General features: G+C 43.4%; 2 protein-coding genes across 3 annotated transcripts; both read right to left on the bottom strand.

Annotated features, from left to right (window-relative positions):
• Positions 1-1,042: 1,042 nt before the first annotated feature.
• josd1 (Josephin domain containing 1) lies at positions 1,043-7,654 on the bottom strand. Its single transcript, XM_079493370.1, has 5 exons — positions 7,502-7,654; positions 6,069-7,016; positions 5,325-5,453; positions 3,333-3,527; positions 1,043-2,230 (listed from the first exon to the last, which is right to left on the bottom strand). Exons 2-5 carry the CDS (start codon positions 6,446-6,448, stop codon positions 2,131-2,133), a joined length of 804 nt encoding a protein of 267 aa, XP_079349496.1. The 5' UTR covers positions 6,449-7,016; positions 7,502-7,654; the 3' UTR covers positions 1,043-2,130.
• Positions 7,655-10,945: 3,291 nt separating this feature from the next.
• xrcc6 (X-ray repair complementing defective repair in Chinese hamster cells 6) lies at positions 10,946-17,863 on the bottom strand. Of its 2 annotated transcripts, none has more exons than XM_079493330.1 (13): positions 17,708-17,863; positions 17,232-17,330; positions 16,606-16,718; positions 16,000-16,141; positions 15,362-15,616; positions 15,010-15,196; positions 14,445-14,631; positions 13,374-13,542; positions 13,083-13,244; positions 12,733-12,862; positions 12,360-12,460; positions 11,964-12,083; positions 10,946-11,426 (listed from the first exon to the last, which is right to left on the bottom strand). In XM_079493330.1, the coding sequence occupies exons 2-13, from the start codon at positions 17,299-17,301 to the stop codon at positions 11,224-11,226; spliced, it is 1,839 nt and encodes a 612-aa protein (XP_079349456.1). In that variant the 5' UTR covers positions 17,302-17,330; positions 17,708-17,863; the 3' UTR covers positions 10,946-11,223. The 2 variants fall into 2 exon arrangements, with proteins under 2 accessions (XP_079349456.1, XP_079349457.1); XM_079493331.1 differs by having other exon boundaries at positions 16,606-16,715.
• Positions 17,864-18,351: the final 488 nt, after the last annotated feature.

The following is an 18,351-nucleotide window of genomic DNA, read 5'->3' as shown; positions in this document are numbered from 1 at the left end:
TGCTAAAAGAATTATAGAACACATTTGGTCAATGCGAGTGGTCCGATCAGCCTCAGCCTGCAGTAGGACCTAGTATCTTTGCCCATCATTGACTACCAAATCAAGTGAATCACAACGACTTTGATGTAGGTCACTTATCCGATGAAGGTTTTTAGACTGAGAAACCAACCAAAATTACACAGCCCCTTCTTTCCTAAAAGAGCAATATTGTGTTCTATATGTAAACAATTTAAGGCCAATATAGTTGTCAAAAAAACAAAAAACAATGATACGAAGAGTTTTCCTTCCAAAATTAGATATCTGCAATATGAAAAACTCTTAAAAATAAATGTTGGCATCAAAAAGCATGTCATGAATCTGATATACCATTAAAAGGTGTTCATCATCTAATGACATTTGCTTAGAAAATTGTAATAAATTATCAGAGTACTGAAATGTATCATCATGAAATTTCAGGTTGCAGAAAGAAATATCCAATGGATATATCACATTTTGGAATATACAAAACCCTTCATAACCCATATAATAAAAAGTTTTTCTTAACAGCACACATACATAGCCACACAATCTCTCTAATAATGCTCATTTTCACATTACTCAATGATGACACGTCTGTCTGGGAATGTGCTTCTCACCAGCTGACAATTTTAACTTTCCTTTTCTTCATCAGCAAAAGACACTTTGTTTCATTTCATGGCTTGCTCATCTCTAGAGACACACTGTCCAGTTCTTCCGTCCCTCTGTAGAGCAGAGCTCTTTCTCGAACTTACAACTCAATTTCAAAGCATCATCAATGGGACAAAACATACGGTACCCGGAGTTAAACTGTAACTGAAAAATGTGCAAAGACAACTCCCTCAGGGGGCACGCTGGTGGCTCAACCAGTTAGTGTGAACACAATACAAGTCTTGGTTTCAAACCTGGCCATGAGACCCATGTCACCACAAACCCCCATTCTCCTAACTCACTCTCTATTTTACTGTCATGTAATGCAGAAAAACCCTCCCTGAAAACAACCTCAAAACAACTACAGAGGTCTCGATCTAGGAGGTGATCATTTAGTCATATCGATACCTTTGCTACAGAGGGCTGTTGTTCAGCCGGATGTATTCTTCAGTGACATGGTGCACAACACTTTGTAACCAAAGCACAAATCAGCCTGTTTCTATAGACCAATATTACAGCATGAAGTACAGTCAAACATCCACTGGGAGGCGTGCCTGGCCTGGGTATTGCATTGCTTTGTTGCTCTACAAAACACTTTGTGTCTCAGTTAACAGACTCAGAGTGTGTGTGTGTGTGTGTGTGTGTGTGTGTGTGTGTGTGTGTGTGTGTGTGTGTGTGTGTGTGTTTGTGTTTGTGTTTGTGTTCCTGTGTGTGTTCTTGTCCATTGACAGCTATGTCACGTTGTGAGATATACAAAGTTGGCAATGTGATAATCACAGATTGTGAAGTGAGATATCAAAAGAGGGTGGGATGGGTGGGTTGGTACAGTCACAGTGAAGCAAGGAAGGACACATTTAGTGAAGGACAGACGTTTAGACACATCAGTGAACATGGCAGACGTCCAACATGTAAGACCGCTGGAGGAGACAGGCAGAAGAAACTCGTCATTTTACAGCCTGAACTTCCATCACTTTGGAAATTTGGAAAACTAAAAACTGTCGAATGTAAAAAAGAAAAAAAAAACTAAAAAAAGAAAAAAAAACTAAAGAAACACAAAAATAATAAAAAATAATAAAATAAAAACACGTGAAAAATAGTCAATATATATAAAAACACATAAGAATACAAGATAGTGAAATAACACGTTTTTTCCATAAATCTGACTGGTGTTGTGATTCTTTTCGTTCTCCCTGTAGGTGTGTTTGCTTCCTGCATCACCTCGGCTGTCATCTGATAACAGTCCCAGCGATGGCCGTGTAAACAAAACCAAAAGAAAAGGAGGAGGGGAGGAAAAAGAACGTCTGGCCAGCGTCGATTGGCCCACAGTTGCTTCCGCGTGATTGGCTGTGCACAACTGTTCTATTTCCTCTTCCTGTTATTCCGTGTTTCTGTTGTTTTCGCCCATGCCGCTTCGTCCCGACCTGAGTGCTGAATGGAACCGTGATTGGTCGCTTCTCTCTCCACCTAGCCATCAGACCTCCACGTCTGGTGCGACTCCACTTCCTCAGAGACGACCAGTAGCAGCTCACAGTTCTTCCCTCTCAGCTGGTGACGCAGGAACTTCCTGTGATGTCATAAAAAGTGGACAATGAGAAAGGAGTAGCCAACGAGCTGGCAAAATGTTGCGACATTATTCTGTAGTGATGTTTGATCGTGAGACGTGTAGGGCGCGATTCATACTCCTATTTTAGAGCCGAATAAAAGTCGGTTCGGGGGGGGGGGGGGGGGGGGGGGGTACCGTCCTAAAGTTGGCTCTTCGGTGCTACTGAAAATTTCTGACGAGCCGAAATCATTTAGGCACTACATCGGTGAAATAGGAGTATGAATCGGCCCTAAGGGCATGTAATAGACAGGTGTTCGATGCAGATAGGAGGCAGAAAGTGAGGGATGAATAATCTAGTCATAGCTTAAAGGATGACTTCACCCATCCTCACTAATGCTCATGATGAAATGGTACCTTGTTTTCTACCTGCCTACCAATAACATGGTACCACGACCCCTACCAACTACTATGGCCTCAGATCAGACGACCCGCTGAATTTAGTGTAGGAGGATACAACAAGGATATCCATGCTTCCTATTCCAGGAATAGAAAGCCTGCAGTGTCTATTAGCTTGGTTTCCCGATTCGATGACGTTACTGGTAAGCAGGTTTCTAAACTGTCCACAGCCCTCCTCTGAGACACAGACCAAGTAGGGAAAGAAATCTATTATAATTAGAATTAGTGAGGACAAATTCATTATATGAAGATGAAAATGGGTAAAGTTGTCCTTTAAGCAAAACTCACTAGCCTGCTGAATTCTAGAAAACTGTAGCACATGTAGCTCACGAGTCACGGTGTGCAGTACATCTATGCTATGGCTACACCTGGTGGTAACAAGATTTATGCTGCAGTAGTAATCTCGGCCACCAGCATCATCATAGTTGTAATAGGACCACATGGGTGAAACACACACCACACACACAGGCAAATGACACACACACACACACACACACACACACACACACACACACACACACACACACACACACACACACACACACACACACACACACACACACACACACACACACACACACACACACACACACACACACACACACACACACACACACACACACACACACACACACACACACACACACACACACACACACACACACACCTGAGCTCCTCTGGGTTGCCGATGGGGTGTGGGTTACGCAGCTTAGAGTCCAGGTTGTAGTAGACCCCTCCCACCTCTCTGACCCCTATCCAGTGCTGCCGCTTGAGTGGAAGTCGGAGGGGCCCCCAGCGCAGGTTGGATGGCACATTGAGAATGAATCCAGTCACATTAGACAACTCTATACAGCACACATCCCTGGAGAAGAGAGGACACAGATATAGACAAAAGGAGGGTTTACAATTAAAATATACATACATCTCAACTCAAAATTAAATAAAAAAAAATCGTTTAATTCTTGCCTCTCATACATTAATAATGGACGGTTAAAGCAATTCAAATTATCTAGCCTTAATTGCTAACAGCCTTATTGAATCCCTAACCCTCAGTACAAATACTGAGTATGTGAATATTACGTATGATGATACTTTACGAGAAACTACTACTACAATATTTAAGCTAAAACAAGAATAACTCATATTAATTGCTAGCTGCAGCAAGCTCTCGTTTATTAGCATCTATAATGAGTTTGTGTGCCGTAGCCTCTGCTTCAGCTCACAGTTTCACGTTGCGGCGTTCAGAGTATTATACGGCTTCACGTTGTGGCTATGGGCCATGGGTTTTATGCTCGACTATAGGTTTTATGGGTAAATCTGCAGCCAATGATGAAAAAGTGTCTACTACAGTCACTATTAGATATAAGTGAACAGCCACTTTTCAAGCAGCTGGCTAAAAATGTGATGAGTGATGACTCAAGTTGATGACAATGGCTAAATTGTCAGCAAGTACCGACGTTAAGAATAACACAGACTTTGGACCTGTTTTGTTCTAAACAGAGTAGCAGGAATGTGTGTCTTCTGATACCATATATTGCACTGATGAAAGGCAGCTTCCTGCCTCATTGTTCTCAACTATCACTCACAGATACGACTGTCCTGCGTGTCCTCCACTAAAAGTATTTTTTGACTAACAGGATTTCATTTCCTATTTAATTAAGTCAATTTATTATGCAAAATGTTAGTAAACTAATCAACCAAGACACAGTAGGGTAGTTTGATGAACTCAAATGATATAAATGAGCAGTACATGTGAACGGGGCATGGCTGGATACAAACAGTCATGCTTACTCGATTTGGTGGTCTCGTTATCTTAAGTGTCTTATACTGCCATAAGTGCATGCATTTTTAGCATAGCTGACACCAGTGGCTATGAAATCATTTATCTTAGTAGTATAAATGTCATACTCTAACCAAGGAGCCATACAGGGAATGCAATCTCTAAACCCAATAGCATTGGTGCCACACTCTACATCTGGATCCTTATCAGGCTTTTGATGTGCATTTTACTGTAGTTCATTGCACTTCATTCCCTGTCTCCCTATACTGAATTTTCTCTGTCCTTACAATTCCCATAAAGCATCCATATGGTCTATGACGTATGACCACCTTTACATCAATCTGATGCATATTGTCAAGATAGATATTTTTTGAAACAAACAAAAAAGGACTCGCAGCTACCGAGGGTAGCGGTTCAAACCCTGGAGGAGTTCACAATCATTTTACTTCAGTGACATCACTGGAGTCAATTCTCAGAACACATTTTCAGAACAACCACTTTGGTGGCGTTTCAGAGATACAGAAGAATGCTCATCTTCTTCAATGGTTGATAATGGAACATTAGCCCTACAACAAATACAGAGTTAAATTCTCAGTGTCCCTTAAACAGGCAATACTTAAACTTCCCTTAGCCTTTCTAGTAACAGCATACATTCAAAATATACAAGAAACATTTTTTATGGAATACCAAGCAGCAAGCACCCTGGTGGTGTCTCAACCATACAGACACAGATCCGATTCCAACATCATTGGTTCAACTCCAGACAATGACCATATCTTTCCTGTCTGATGAAGCAAAACAATGCCTGAATCCTAAATTCATCTTAAAGATGAGAAAATAGGTTTGATGTCAACCTCCGCCATGCCTGGTCCTGCGTACCTTCTTTTGTCCCACCATACAGCCTCAAATCCACGTGTCTGTAGAGCCGCCATGATGACGTTGACGTCATAGTTCCCATTACCCAGCATGCTCTTCTTGTGAGGAGTCACCAGAGTGCTGGGTGAAAGTCTGGCAACAAGGGGAAATAGAAGAGTTGAGGAAATAGAAGGACAAACAAAACAGAGAGAGAGCGAGGGAGAGATGAGGGAACGTGAGGCAGCCATGCGCGCGCGCGCGCGCGCGCGCGCACGCACGCACGCACGCACGCACGCACGCACGCACGCACGCACGCACGCACGCACGCACGCACGCACGCACGCACGCACGCACGCACGCACGCACGCACGCACGCACGCACGCACGCACGCACGCACGCACGCACGCACGCACGCACGCACGCACGCACGCACGCACGCACGCACGCACGCACGCACGCACGCACGCACGCACGCACGCACGCACGCACGCACGCACGCACGCACGCACGCACGCACGCACGCACACACACACACACACACACACACACACACACACACACACACACACACACACACACACACACACACACACACACACACACACACACACACACACACACACACACACACACACACACACACACACACACACACACACACACACACACACACACACACACACACACACACACACACACACACACACACACACACACACACACACACACACACACACACACACACACCATCCCTGCACCTTATTCACCTCTGGTAGATGTCCTGCAGCGTGTCCCTGCTGAAGGCTGTGCCGTCCTGGAAGACGTTATTGAGTGCGTGCAGGGCACACAGCTCCCTGCGCTGCTTCTCATGGTAGATGGCCGGAGGAGCCGGAGATGCCTCTTGGGAAGCCACCGTCGTGGGGTTAGGAGGAGGAGAGAGGGACGAGGAAGAAGACGAGAGATCCTGTTGCTGCGACTCCCTGAGATCCCTGCACCTCCTGTCCTCCCCACCTCCTCTCGACCCTCCAAGGACCATTTCTCCTCCTCCTTTCTGCTTAGTGACCTTCCAGGGCATGCAGCCCAGCTCCTGTAGGCCTCCTCGCCCCTTCCCCTTCCACTCCCCAGCAGAATGGGGAGCGCTTCCCATCTCCTCCTCCTCACTGACTCACTACCACCAACCACTACCGCCGCCACCTTCGCAGAGACGATGCTACATCGGTGTCATGGCAATTGTCGCCATGGCAACCACTCAGCTGCTCGGAGGAGGGGATGGGCTTGCGTGGAGTGGGTTGGGGGCAGTCGTCCAAGTTAAGTGAGAGACCCTTTTGGGGTTTGAAGAGAGTAGACCTGCTCTTTCAGAAACAGGAATGGATGTGTGGAGCGAGGGAAATAAAAGGGATGATGGACCGTGGACTGGCATTCACGTGTGCATCAACAGTGTGAAGGGATTGCCTGTGCAATTAGCAGCGAGTGCAAACATTAGATACTCCAGATGTGCGTAATCAATTAAAAGACAGCTGCTGAAGTAATGCCAGAGGTTGCATCATCAACCATGTCAAAGACTAGAGGAGACAGTCTTGTTGCTCAGTGTTTTCCACTTCCTCCATTGTGTGTGGATGATGATGACTGGCTTACAGGTTTGCAGTTCTTTCCATTGCTAACAAAGTGTTATACTGTAGATGCAGCTCAGTTGGGGATTTGATGCCTGAAAACAGCTGAGAGAGAGAGAGAGAGAGAAAATACACTTCAGGGAATGCTGTTTTTCTTGTTGTCAATATATGCTTTGTAAAAGTGTGATAAGATATCGTAATCATATGGTTTTACACGCTGTTCTCATTTTAAGCTGGTCAGCAATCACTAACGTGAAAAAGGTAAACATTTCAAGCAGCCAACTGATTGGACAGAGGAAGCTGTCTGTTTAGCTGAGAAAGAAAAAAAAACAACAACCGTGAAACGTACAAAATATATAATTTAGGACTAGACGAGTACGATCCTCTGGTTCATGACATTTGTACCAGTCTGGGGGGTACCTGTGTGGGCCGAGTTTAAATTGACGGTAACGATAATAATAATTACCCAAAAAAAAGAAGAAAAAAAGATACTCGGGCTTGCACAATCCTTCCCTTGCACTACGTGACAGTCGTTTGGCAATGCACACAAACCGTTTCACATTACAATTCCGACTAATCTCTCCATTTACCTTTCCCTTTCTGTCAAATTTACAGCTTCCAAATGACCGTAATCCTCTTTAAAATAACCCAGTCGCTCCTCTTTTCATACGGGGTTGCTTGGTAAGTCCTTTGTCTCGCTACCACTTTTTCCTTGTAGCTGCTGTGCTGCCTCTTGCCCTCTTCTCAACACGCGCATGCGTGCTGTCCCTCGCGGCCTCATGTTTGCTGTCAGACCTTTGCGTCAGAGCTCAGTGCGTACAGGAGCCCACGAGAGTGTGGTACGATGTGTACTTCCCTGGGATTTTTTTTTCTTCTTCTTTTTTCTTTTTTGTTGAAATGTTTTTTTGTTTGTTGCTGTTTTGGATTTTATAGGGACCAAACTGTCTTGGGGGGTCATGTATTTTAGGACCTCCCAGAACAGTTCCTACACCAGCCTGATTTTCATAATATTAGAGTTGTTTTGTATGTTTTAAAACATTCTGAGTTGATTTCTCACTTAAAGTGGCAAGACGAATATTTTCTGACTGTGGTAGGGGTGTTTCCTCACCTGGGACCCCCGGACTGACCCCTGCCCTGTGCTATATCTCAGTACTCATTTAATAGTCATTATACATTCCTCGCTCTGCTGCTCCTGCTCCAGAACAATGTCAATCAGATCATAATTGAAGGACAAAAGTTCTTGAAGCTGGGCTCTGATGAGTAGTAGCCCCACACACACACACACACACACACACACACACACACACACACACACACACACACACACACACACACACACACACACACACACACACACACACACACACACACACACACACACACACGACACACCTCTTTCTTTCAATTATGCCTATAGTCAATAGTGTTGACACAGTCTCCACCATAGCATTTGCATGCAGAGACCATGGCAGGTTGGTTATTGTTTGAGCACCAGCACCGTCCCTTGCATTATGAATGAATAAAGAAAACAAAAACAGGTTACATATATACAGTAGTAAAAGAAATAAGATTAAGAAACATAAAACCAATTATGTTCTAATCTGACATTGTTCTGGAGCAGGAGCAGAGCAAGGAATGTAATCAGTACTGAGATAAGCACAGGGGTCAGTCTGGTGAGGAAACACCCTTACCAAAAGTCAGAAAGGATTCTTCTAGCCACTTTAAAACATGCTAAAACATGCTAAAACCAAAATAGATGACCCCCCAGAAAGGGGTTGGGGGTCCGGAAAAGTTGAACCCCATCATTTTCTCATATTGGACTCTATAGAACCAAGATCTGGAGCTTGTAGATCTAGGCCATTTCTCAAAAATGTTGTATCAATTATGCAGCATGCATGCCTATCATTAATCCCATATTATATCCCACTTTTCCTTCTGTGATTACCTGCTAAATGCCAAAATTGTAATTGTACATTGTAAATCTGTCCTTGTTTTGATGTGGGAGCTATACAGCATGTTTGTAAGTTGTGGTGATGTTCTTTTGGATTTCAGTTATTGTGTTGTTTAGTTTTTCTGTTGGAACTCAACATATTTATCCTTAGGATTTTGCACGCACGCACGCACGCACGCACGCACGCACGCACGCACGCACGCACGCACGCGCACACGCGCACACACACACACACACACACACACACACACACACACACACACACACACACACACACACACACACACACACACACACACACACACACACACACACACACACACACACACACACACACTCTTCCCCAACACCATTCTCTCTCTATTGTCCATTTACAAGTTTCAGTCAGAGGCCATGTCAAACAGCAGTCCCTCTCACATTGCCACTCCTCCCTTCTCTGTGACTCGTGGATGAAATGCCTTCTGATCGCTCTCATCTCTACAACACTCCACCAGCCATCTACACATTGCCATCCAAGTGTCTTCTGTTGTCACTATAGCTCAGCCTGCATGCAGGCCACATAGACAGAAAGATAGAGCTGTTCTGAGACATCCAGATTCTAGTGTATGCCAGCGGGAGATTAGCCAGAGTATGCCCAGGTGAGCACCATCAGGATTCAGGACATGCCACACTGTGTCCATAAAGCTTCAAGGTAATTCTGAGGCTGGACTCGCATTACACATCGAAATGGGGAAGATATAGGGGTGTTGCTGACGAGGATAGGATATGTGAATACTGTGATCTGAACGAGGTGGAGAATGAAATCCATTTTATTTTATTTTGTCCTGTATCATGATCTGAGAGTAGTGTTTGAAAAAGTCCACACCCCTGATCTGGACCTCGTGGAGTGTGAAAGTGGTGAATTGGTTAATTTTTCACCATGTTTTTGCTTTTTCAGAGTATCTTTAGACATAGGGCATGAGATAGGAGGCAAAGGTTGACGTTTAACTAAATTGTATTATAGATGAACTGTATTATAGATTGGTTATATATTTCATGTGCAGGTCTACTTCACTGCTTGCAATCTGGTTGAGTTGCTGGCTGGTTACACACCTGAATGGTTTTGTTTTGTAATAATTTCCCCCCTCTCCCCCTCCCATGAATGGGTGTGTATGGGGCGGACGCATGCTGCACGCAAATGTGTGAGTCCAGCTCAACTCTATGGTCCAGCCTGATAGCCTCTGCAGCATCCTGTTTTCTCCGACCATCAGAAGGCTCTTATCACCAGAAGGATGCCATCGGGTCCAGGGCTGGACAGATAAAGACCTAAAGGGGCCTCCAAAACTTTCTTGCTGTCGTCACCGCACTGATTCCTAAAACAGAAGTTTAATGAGGGGGACTTTATTTGGCAATACAGATTTTCCTGCCCGGAAATGTCCACCCCCGGCCTTTTTTCTCAGTCCAGCTGAGTGGTGCATTCATGAAAATGGCTATGCCAACTCCAAAGACACAATATCAGTACTATTTGACCCCACTGATTACAAAAACAGAAGTTAAAGGAGGGGGACTTTATTCGGCAATACAGATTTTCACTTTTCTTTTTTTGTTTTTGCAGAATTCTGTGAATAGCAATAAACCGTTCTATTCCCATTGGCAGAATCTGCTGCAAAGTTCGGTGTGACCACACCCTTGATTATTAAACCTGTAAATTTTGCTTAATGTAGCCGATTCAAACTCAAAATTGTAGTGTTTGTTAATATTAATGCTCTACTCATACCTGTACCTATCATGTGTTTCACATTGTTGTAGCTGTTGCTGCTACACCCGAATTTCCCCATGGGGATGAATTATTCAGCACCATGGAGAGAGGCATGAATGAAAACAGCATTCAAATATCTTTTTTAATAAAAGTCATCGGCCTCACCACACCTTATGTGGATATCCTACACGGCCAAGAAACGTCAATCTTCCCTTCTACCTTTAGCCAAGGTACAGTAACTAACTATCATATGCTGCCTATATTGTCATGAGTTCTAAGTGGCCATATATTATTTTAGCGTTCTTGCAAATGAGACAAACCATACAAAAATTACTCAGACCAAAATATTTCCCACTTTTCTTTTTATTACAAACAAGAATTGTACTGAATTGTGTATATGGTCATAGATATGAGATCAAAACTCATTTGGTAATTTAACTCTTAATACCAATATCAGCATTTAGTAGTCAAGTGTACCAGCCATGAAAAAAAGAAAAACAAAGTTATTAATGGTCAGTACAGTGAAATGTGCTGAGGGTAGAAAAGACGATGCAAATAGGTTGCTTACAATACATCACGCACAATAACTGCAAAAAGCTACTAGGATTCCCAGTTTCCCTTCTTTATTTGCCAGCCATCTGATCGATAATAGCATCGACCAGTTCTTGTTTCTTGGTGCCGGTGGTTTTAACTCCAAACTGTTTGCAGGCATCCTTGAGCACAGGTACTGTCAGTTTCGCCAGAGTGCCATTCACTATGTGTGCCTTGAGGCTATCCGCTGACATCTCCACTTTGGCTTTCTTCTCAGCTCCGCCCCCAGCATCATCTGCACGACACACACACACACACACACACACACACACACACACACACACACACACACACACACACACACACACACACACACACACACACACACACACACACACACACACACACACACACACACACACACACACACACACACACACACACACACACACACACACACACACACACACACACACACACACACACACACACACACACACACACACACACACACACACTCTCTCTTTGACTAATCATAAGTGCAGTCGGCACCAAGTTTAAACTGTCATTTCATCTGTGTGTTTTTTTTCCTTTTCTCCCAAATTCTTCGCCAATTCTCCCCATGTTTGTACTGCTGTCTGACATGGCCTCTGTCACTGCAGAGATCACCCACTCTGCCAGCTTCCCACTTGTGAACCAATTGTGAACAATGAACCAATTTTGTTTATTGGAGTGCCCATTAAGCTCAAAACAAAGGGTAGGAATCAAACTCCACTATCCACTGCAGTGGGCACTGGGCAGAAACTTTAACCCTGCAACATCCCTGACCAACCTGTTTTGCGTTTGGCAGCTGGTTTGGTGTTCTCTGGGTTGTAGTAGGCAGGGTAGACCAAGTCCTTTACCTCCTGGGCCAGAGGACCCAGACGCTTGTCCATCTGTTCGGCTTTAGGCACTGAGAGAGAGAGAGAGAGAGAGAGAGAGAGAGAGAGAGAGAGAGAAAGAAAGAGGGGGGGGGGGGTGGATGGAGGTAGAGAGAAGAATGGATGGAGGTAGAGGGGGAAGAGATAAAGACGAAGGATATGGTAAAGAGAAAGAGGTAAACAGAGATGGAGGGATGGGTGTAGGAAAGAAGCAAGGATGTTAGTTAGTTGTTAGTTTTGGCTCTGTGCCAACAAGTGCAATTCAAGTCCTGTTTGAAATAAAGTGTGTATGCATTTGTGTGTCTCACTGGTGAAGTCTTCAATGGAATCTGGAGCTACCATGTCCAGAGCCAAGGCTTCCAGGTTCCTGTAGTGCTGTTGGAGGACTGGGTTCTCAAACGATTCACTCCTGCAACAATATAGTATTATGTTATGTAGGTATAGTGGTTCCGAACCTGGGGTCTGGACCCCCCTTGTGGGGTCCACAGAGGGGGCTTGAGCCATTGTCTCTTTGAACATTTTAAACATACTGCATAACATCATAACCTGTATTCATCCATTCATCTGCCTGTATCTTCTCAATGTGATATAAAACCTTTATTATTATTATTATTAAAAATGTTTGAACAATATTGAAAATATATCTACAATCAGCTATTTTGTAGATATATTACAGCTAACCTGTATTTGAAGCGGAGCTTGGAGACGACTTCCTTCATCTTATGCACTTGGATGTCTGATGCTGAGGGGCATTCTGGTGTGTTCAAGGTCCTGAAGTCATCAGCAAACGGCAGGAAGATGACATTAAAACCTGATGTACCAAGAGAACATGCGTGTCCATCAGTTAAGGCTTTTTCAGTGAGGCTCTGTAGGAGCCTAGCGGTCTATAAGCAGGTTGGTCTGGGTTGGTTATGCCGTTCCCATGTGGATCCCAAGATCCGCATGATTAGATGTTAGATGTAGATGTTCAAATGTTAACAACCGTGGCCATTTTATCCTTACATACACAGGGTCAGTTACTGTAGTAGTACCTGGTGGTGAGACCTGATTCTGTCCCTCGTCCATCTCCTCTCTCTGGGGCACCAGCGCCACGAAAACAGGAGGGCTGTTTCGTATCCTGATGTACCGACACAGTGCGAATAGGTTCCTCTCACTGCACCTCTTCAATAGTGCAGTGAACAGACACGCACTTCCTGGGGGTAGACGATGTAAGAGGAGTTGAACTTAGTGAGCAGAGCATGGCATATTAACAAAGTTACCTGCTCCATTCCCTGTCGGTGTAACTAACTAACTAACTAACTAACTAGCGCACACACACACACCTGTGACTTGGCCCTCCTCTGGGTAGATAAATCTAGAGGGTTGTATATGGTGGTGCAGCTTGAGTTTCTCCATGGGTTTGAATCCAAACAGAACAAGTCCCGGGTCATCAAACTGCTTTAAGGTGTCCACCTCCTCCTTCTCCATCACAATCTGTTTGTTTCCATACACCTACAACAAACACAGGCATACAAACAAAGGCATACAAATGTAGTTGGTTTATAATAAATTAGTTCACCTCTAGCAGTCACTGTGGCCTGTAGACAAAAAGTGAGCTTTCTTCTTCCTTGTTAGTTTCCATCCCAGCAATATACATTGCATTATATCTAAACCCCAGTTCACGCAGACGTGCGACAATTTTGAATGCTGCATCATTGTCACAGCACATAAGCAGATGGATAGGTTTCTTTTCGCTCCATACACGTTATTTTCTCATCCCCAAATGCCTAGCCTTGTGTGCTTAGTCTCCTCTCGTGAGAGTATTGCGTACTGTACCCATGGACCGAGACCAGTGTAAATACTTACTTTACATAACTAGGTTAATTACGTGAGCATCACATGAATGATAAGGTTCTGTAAAGAGTAGCTCCAAGCATGTGCACGCACCAGCTGTGACCACAAAATCCATTTACATTTTTTATTTCCCCCCTAAATTGCAATATATGCGATATAAGGATAATCCGAGATCCCAGATTTTAATACTTTTTTAACCTTTTTTTTTTTTTTTTATTATTTTTTTGCGGCTTACGCCTTTTATTGGTTTTTTGAAGGGACAGACAGTAGGCTGACAGGAAACGGGAGAGAGATGGGGGAAGACATGCAGTAAAGGCCATGTCGGGCTCGGGAGTCGAACCCGCGGCACACTGCGACTGGATTACCAGTCGGGTGCCCAGACGGTTACGCCACCGCCTGTGCTACTTTTTTAACCTTAATGATGAGTCTCTCAGCAATGCGGTCTGCCATGTTGAATTCAAGTGATGTGTTGAACATGAAATTCTGATGTAGTTTGATTGGCTGTCAGTGTTTTGATCGTTCATCAACTCGCTCTAAAAGTGTTCCCACTGTGGTCTTACCTGAGATTTCTTCATTTCACTGGGGAGCAGCAGGCTACCCGTTTGAGTGTGGAAGGTTCGAGTCTTGCTTCGGACCTGCTCGTTGGTCTCCCGGTACAGCTTAACTGGATATGGTTTATGGGCTGTCGCTACAGTGGCATACACAGCCACTGCCACGTTCATCCCCTCTCCCAGACACAGATTCAACCTGGGGGTGGGTATATTTCAATACAAAGTCATTCATAAACCAATCAGAGTTGGCTGGCATTGTGTCAGAGCTTCCAAGAGCAAGACACTGAAACATTAGCTAGCTGCTTCCTATGAGCATGTGGATGCCTTGCCTCTATACAGTTAGGTGTGTGAATGTGCATGTGAATGGGCACTTTGGATAATGGCACTGTATAAAATGCTGATCATTTTAAGTAACTATTTAAATCATGTTTGATGTGCACTTACTCTATGTGAAAAGTTGAGACTGAACTCACCTGATATTAAATTCAGACGTGAACATCCCACAGCACAGCTTTTTCATTGCAAATAATGACAGAATGCAGCAGGTGCTATGAAGAGTTGCCTCTAACCCTACCTGCACATGGCTCTTTTCTTCTGTTCCTTGGCACGCACCCTCTTCTGGAGGTCCTCCAGTTTGGAGCAGGGCTCCAGCTGCATTCCCAGCTCACTCTCATCCTCTGGAGGACTGACAACATCGCAGAAGAAGAGCGAGACATCAAAGCCGCCAGGTTTCATCTGGTGCATCAGGTCAATGACAACACCTAGCAGAGACAGGAAAAGAAAATCACTCTACAAAAGTCACTGGGAGTTTTTTACACATGAATGCAGTATTTGTAAATAAAGCAATTGAACAATTTCTTCTCAGTGCTTACTCAGTTACAATGCAAAAAAAAAAGATTTCCCTTTATGGCTTGCTTTAAACCCACCAGTTTCTTTGAGGTCGCTGGCCTTGGTGCGTGCCTGGCGGTTCTTGGTGGTGTCGCCACCATGCGGCTCATCCCTGCAGGTGAAGATCATGAGGCGCTTGTGTGAAAGCCGTAGCTTGATGTCGCTGTAAAGGTTGGAGCAGCACCACAGGGCATCACCCAGGGACGTCTCCCCCCTGATGCCCAGGTTTTCTTCCACAAACTGAGCACCCTTACTCCCACGCAGGGCATCTACTTCCTGCACCCTCTTAGCACCTGGAGGATGTTGGGTGAGTCACAATGAAGGAAAAACAATAATTATAATAAATGTCATAAGTCATAATAAATGAATATTAGAATATAGTCTTCCTCGTCTTGTATTAGTGCAGTTTCCTGCCGAGCTAAATATGTGAACACATTTATTAAAGAGTTCTATGGAAGAACCCTTTTGGCATGACCTACTGCATTTTAAAGTATTTTATTGAATTTCTACAATTTTACAAAATATCACAGTACAAAAAACAATGCTCTACCAATGGAACTACACTGTTATAACATGCCTGTACTTATACTGTAGAATACCCTGGTAAAGGCTGTAAAAAAAATCAGTCCACCCACTTACCTGGTTCCTCAAGGTCGTGGTACACATAGACATTTACCTGGTTCCTCAAGGTCGTGGTACACATAGACATTTTTGAAGGAGTTCCTGGGGTTTTTGCTCTGCTCTGTTCCATAGAAAACCAAGGCCACCAGGTCTTGGTAGCTGCTGATGATCTTGCTGCTGTACACACTGCGCACACACTACAAGTAGTGGACAAGACACAAGGTTTTGTTATCCTTATTTTACTGATTGGCTTGACCAATTATATCAAGTTGATATTAGTATTTTGTACCATGTTGAGATCGGTGGATAAGGACCGAGTTATGGCACATTTCAAGCACAACTCTTAAGTAATTAGTGATAAGTAGTGTTTAAAGTGCCTGAAATGTAAAATAGGATAAAACAGTACAGAGTTTGTTGCATTAATTATGGATAATAAGCCCATCTGCCTTCCTGTTATCCAAAATATTGGAATTGTTAATGGCCATGAAAAATCCATATTGTACGACCTCTACTTTATTTAGCTAGAATTATTTTGACTGAGCACAAATGCGCTCAAACAGTAACATTTTCCATTTCACATACTGTTGGCCGTTGGGCTCCACTGAGTGCTATCATGCATTTTGTCCATCTGGATTTCTCTGGCCTGTCCAGGGATTCTTACCTGCATGGTCATGTCAAAGTTAGAAGGTTCTCCATCTTCTCCTTTGACAAACATCTCCTTGGAGGCATCAACCAAGAACACCAAACTGTCTCTCCCTGTGACCTTGTACTCTCCTGGACACGCGACAATAAGTAACCAATTTGGTGTGTCAATAATCGTATTCGTAATACATATAATTGGGGATATTCTAAAACACTGCAAGCACTTAATAGTACTGTAACTCTCAAAAGTTGTAGCGCCCATGCAAAATATACAATACTACCGGTTCCTATGGCCACTGCATACGAGATGGAACGAATAACTCCTGAGTACTCTAAGATCTTGTCGCTACTCCAAGGGTTCCCGGGCCAAATCTTTCATGCCACGCCCACGACCCCCCCAAAATAATCATTTTTTAACTGGGGACCCACTCTGACAAGCACTTGGAATTGTAGGCATTGCATTTAGTTTGTCTCGGTTCCACAGATAAATATTGTTTATCTTCAGCCAATTTGGTATTAATACATTCACATTTCACTTTAGAAATGTGCAGATATACTTATACTGTGTGTTGGGTTTGCTTTTACTGTTGAGTGAGAAACCCCCCCAAAATTCCTCAGTTTTGGAACCACTGCTTTATTCTGTACCTCCAGATTCGTCTCCTTCCTCCTGCTCATCGTCATCCTCTTTCTGGTAGTAGGCGTTCCACTCTGCCATGGCCGCTGCCCCAGAAGCACTCCGCTGCCCTGGTCAAACCAAGACCAAGGTACAAAAAAATAAAGAATGAATGAATGACAAAATGTTCAAGATGTGTTCACATACGCACACACACTTACATAAACAGTACATACTTTAATATAGAGTTATATAACTTAGGCGTGTTAATGTGATGGATTTATTTCTGATTAAGAACAAGAAATGTGCAAAAACTACGGATTTAATCGCAAACATGAGCTCTTCTAAAGGTTATAATGTTAATAATGAGTATGTAACGTAAGCGCAACACAAAGTATCAAAGCTCGGAGGCGTTGCTTGCTTGCAAGTATATCAGAACACAAAGGATCAAGGTACTATTAGGGTTTAATTAAAGACCGTGAATGAGTTTAGAAGATCACATAGTTACCTGATCTTGATGAAAAGTGTGGTCAGAAGTCCAAACTATAGTACAAATAAATGGTATCTATCCTCTATATTATAACTTTATTATCCTCTCCTCATTGAAAACATAACAATGTGAATGAATAGGAAGTGGAACGTGCATGTTTTGTTTTTCTCTGTACCAAATGTGTGCAACTCCAACGTTGGCATAATTCGATACTGCCCTCTGCTGTTACAAATGCGGTATTGCATAAATTCAGGACTAGGAAACGCTGGTACTGTACTGTACTGCACTGTTTGCAACAAAATACATTATTTATAACTACGCTATGTAGTGACATTTTGCTTCCTACTCTAATGCTTTCTTGCTTTCTATAAAATCTAGGTAGGGGAATGTTATAAAATAAGTATTTACAATTTACAATACATGAAAAATGTCTGCTTCTTTGCCCCATATATATATATATATATATATATGGGGCATAAGGAGGAGACTTATAGTAAGAGAAAACTATCACCAATGTGTTTCTAAAGGTGTCTAATAACACATGACAAATTTCATCATTCTTTAAGTAGCATGTGACATATGAAACTAGGGGGTTTTCATGATTCTGAATCCATTCCAAGCATTAGTTTTGCACAAAAAACACTCCTTGGGCTAAATTAGGC

The sequence above is a fragment of the Electrona antarctica genome (assembly GCF_951216825.1).
Source record: "Electrona antarctica genome assembly, chromosome: 22".
NCBI lineage: Eukaryota > Metazoa > Chordata > Actinopteri > Myctophiformes > Myctophidae > Electrona > Electrona antarctica.
The sequence above is the reverse complement of the archived record's forward strand: the minus strand, read 5'-3'. Positions and strand labels throughout refer to the sequence as shown.

Excerpts from the sequence above, each read along its gene's own strand:
- josd1 (XM_079493370.1), bottom strand. The coding sequence starts at position 6,448 with ATGGGAAGCGCTCCCCATTCTGCTGGGGAGTGGAAGGGGAAGGGGCGA. Across the intron at positions 5,454-6,068 it reads CTGCAGGACATCTACCAGAG|ACTTTCACCCAGCACTCTGG; the intron begins GTGAATAAGGTG and ends CCTTGTTGCCAG. Across the intron at positions 2,231-3,332 it reads GGCAACCCAGAGGAGCTCAG|GAAGTTCCTGCGTCACCAGC; the intron begins GTGTGTGTGTGT and ends ATGACATCACAG.
- xrcc6 (XM_079493330.1), bottom strand. The coding sequence starts at position 17,301 with ATGGCAGAGTGGAACGCCTACTACCAGAAAGAGGATGACGATGAGCAG. Across the intron at positions 14,632-15,009 it reads AAGAAAAGAGCCATGTGCAG|GTTGAATCTGTGTCTGGGAG; the intron begins GTAGGGTTAGAG and ends ACCCACCCCCAG. Across the intron at positions 11,427-11,963 it reads AGCTGCCAAACGCAAAACAG|ATGATGCTGGGGGCGGAGCT; the intron begins GTTGGTCAGGGA and ends TGTGTCGTGCAG.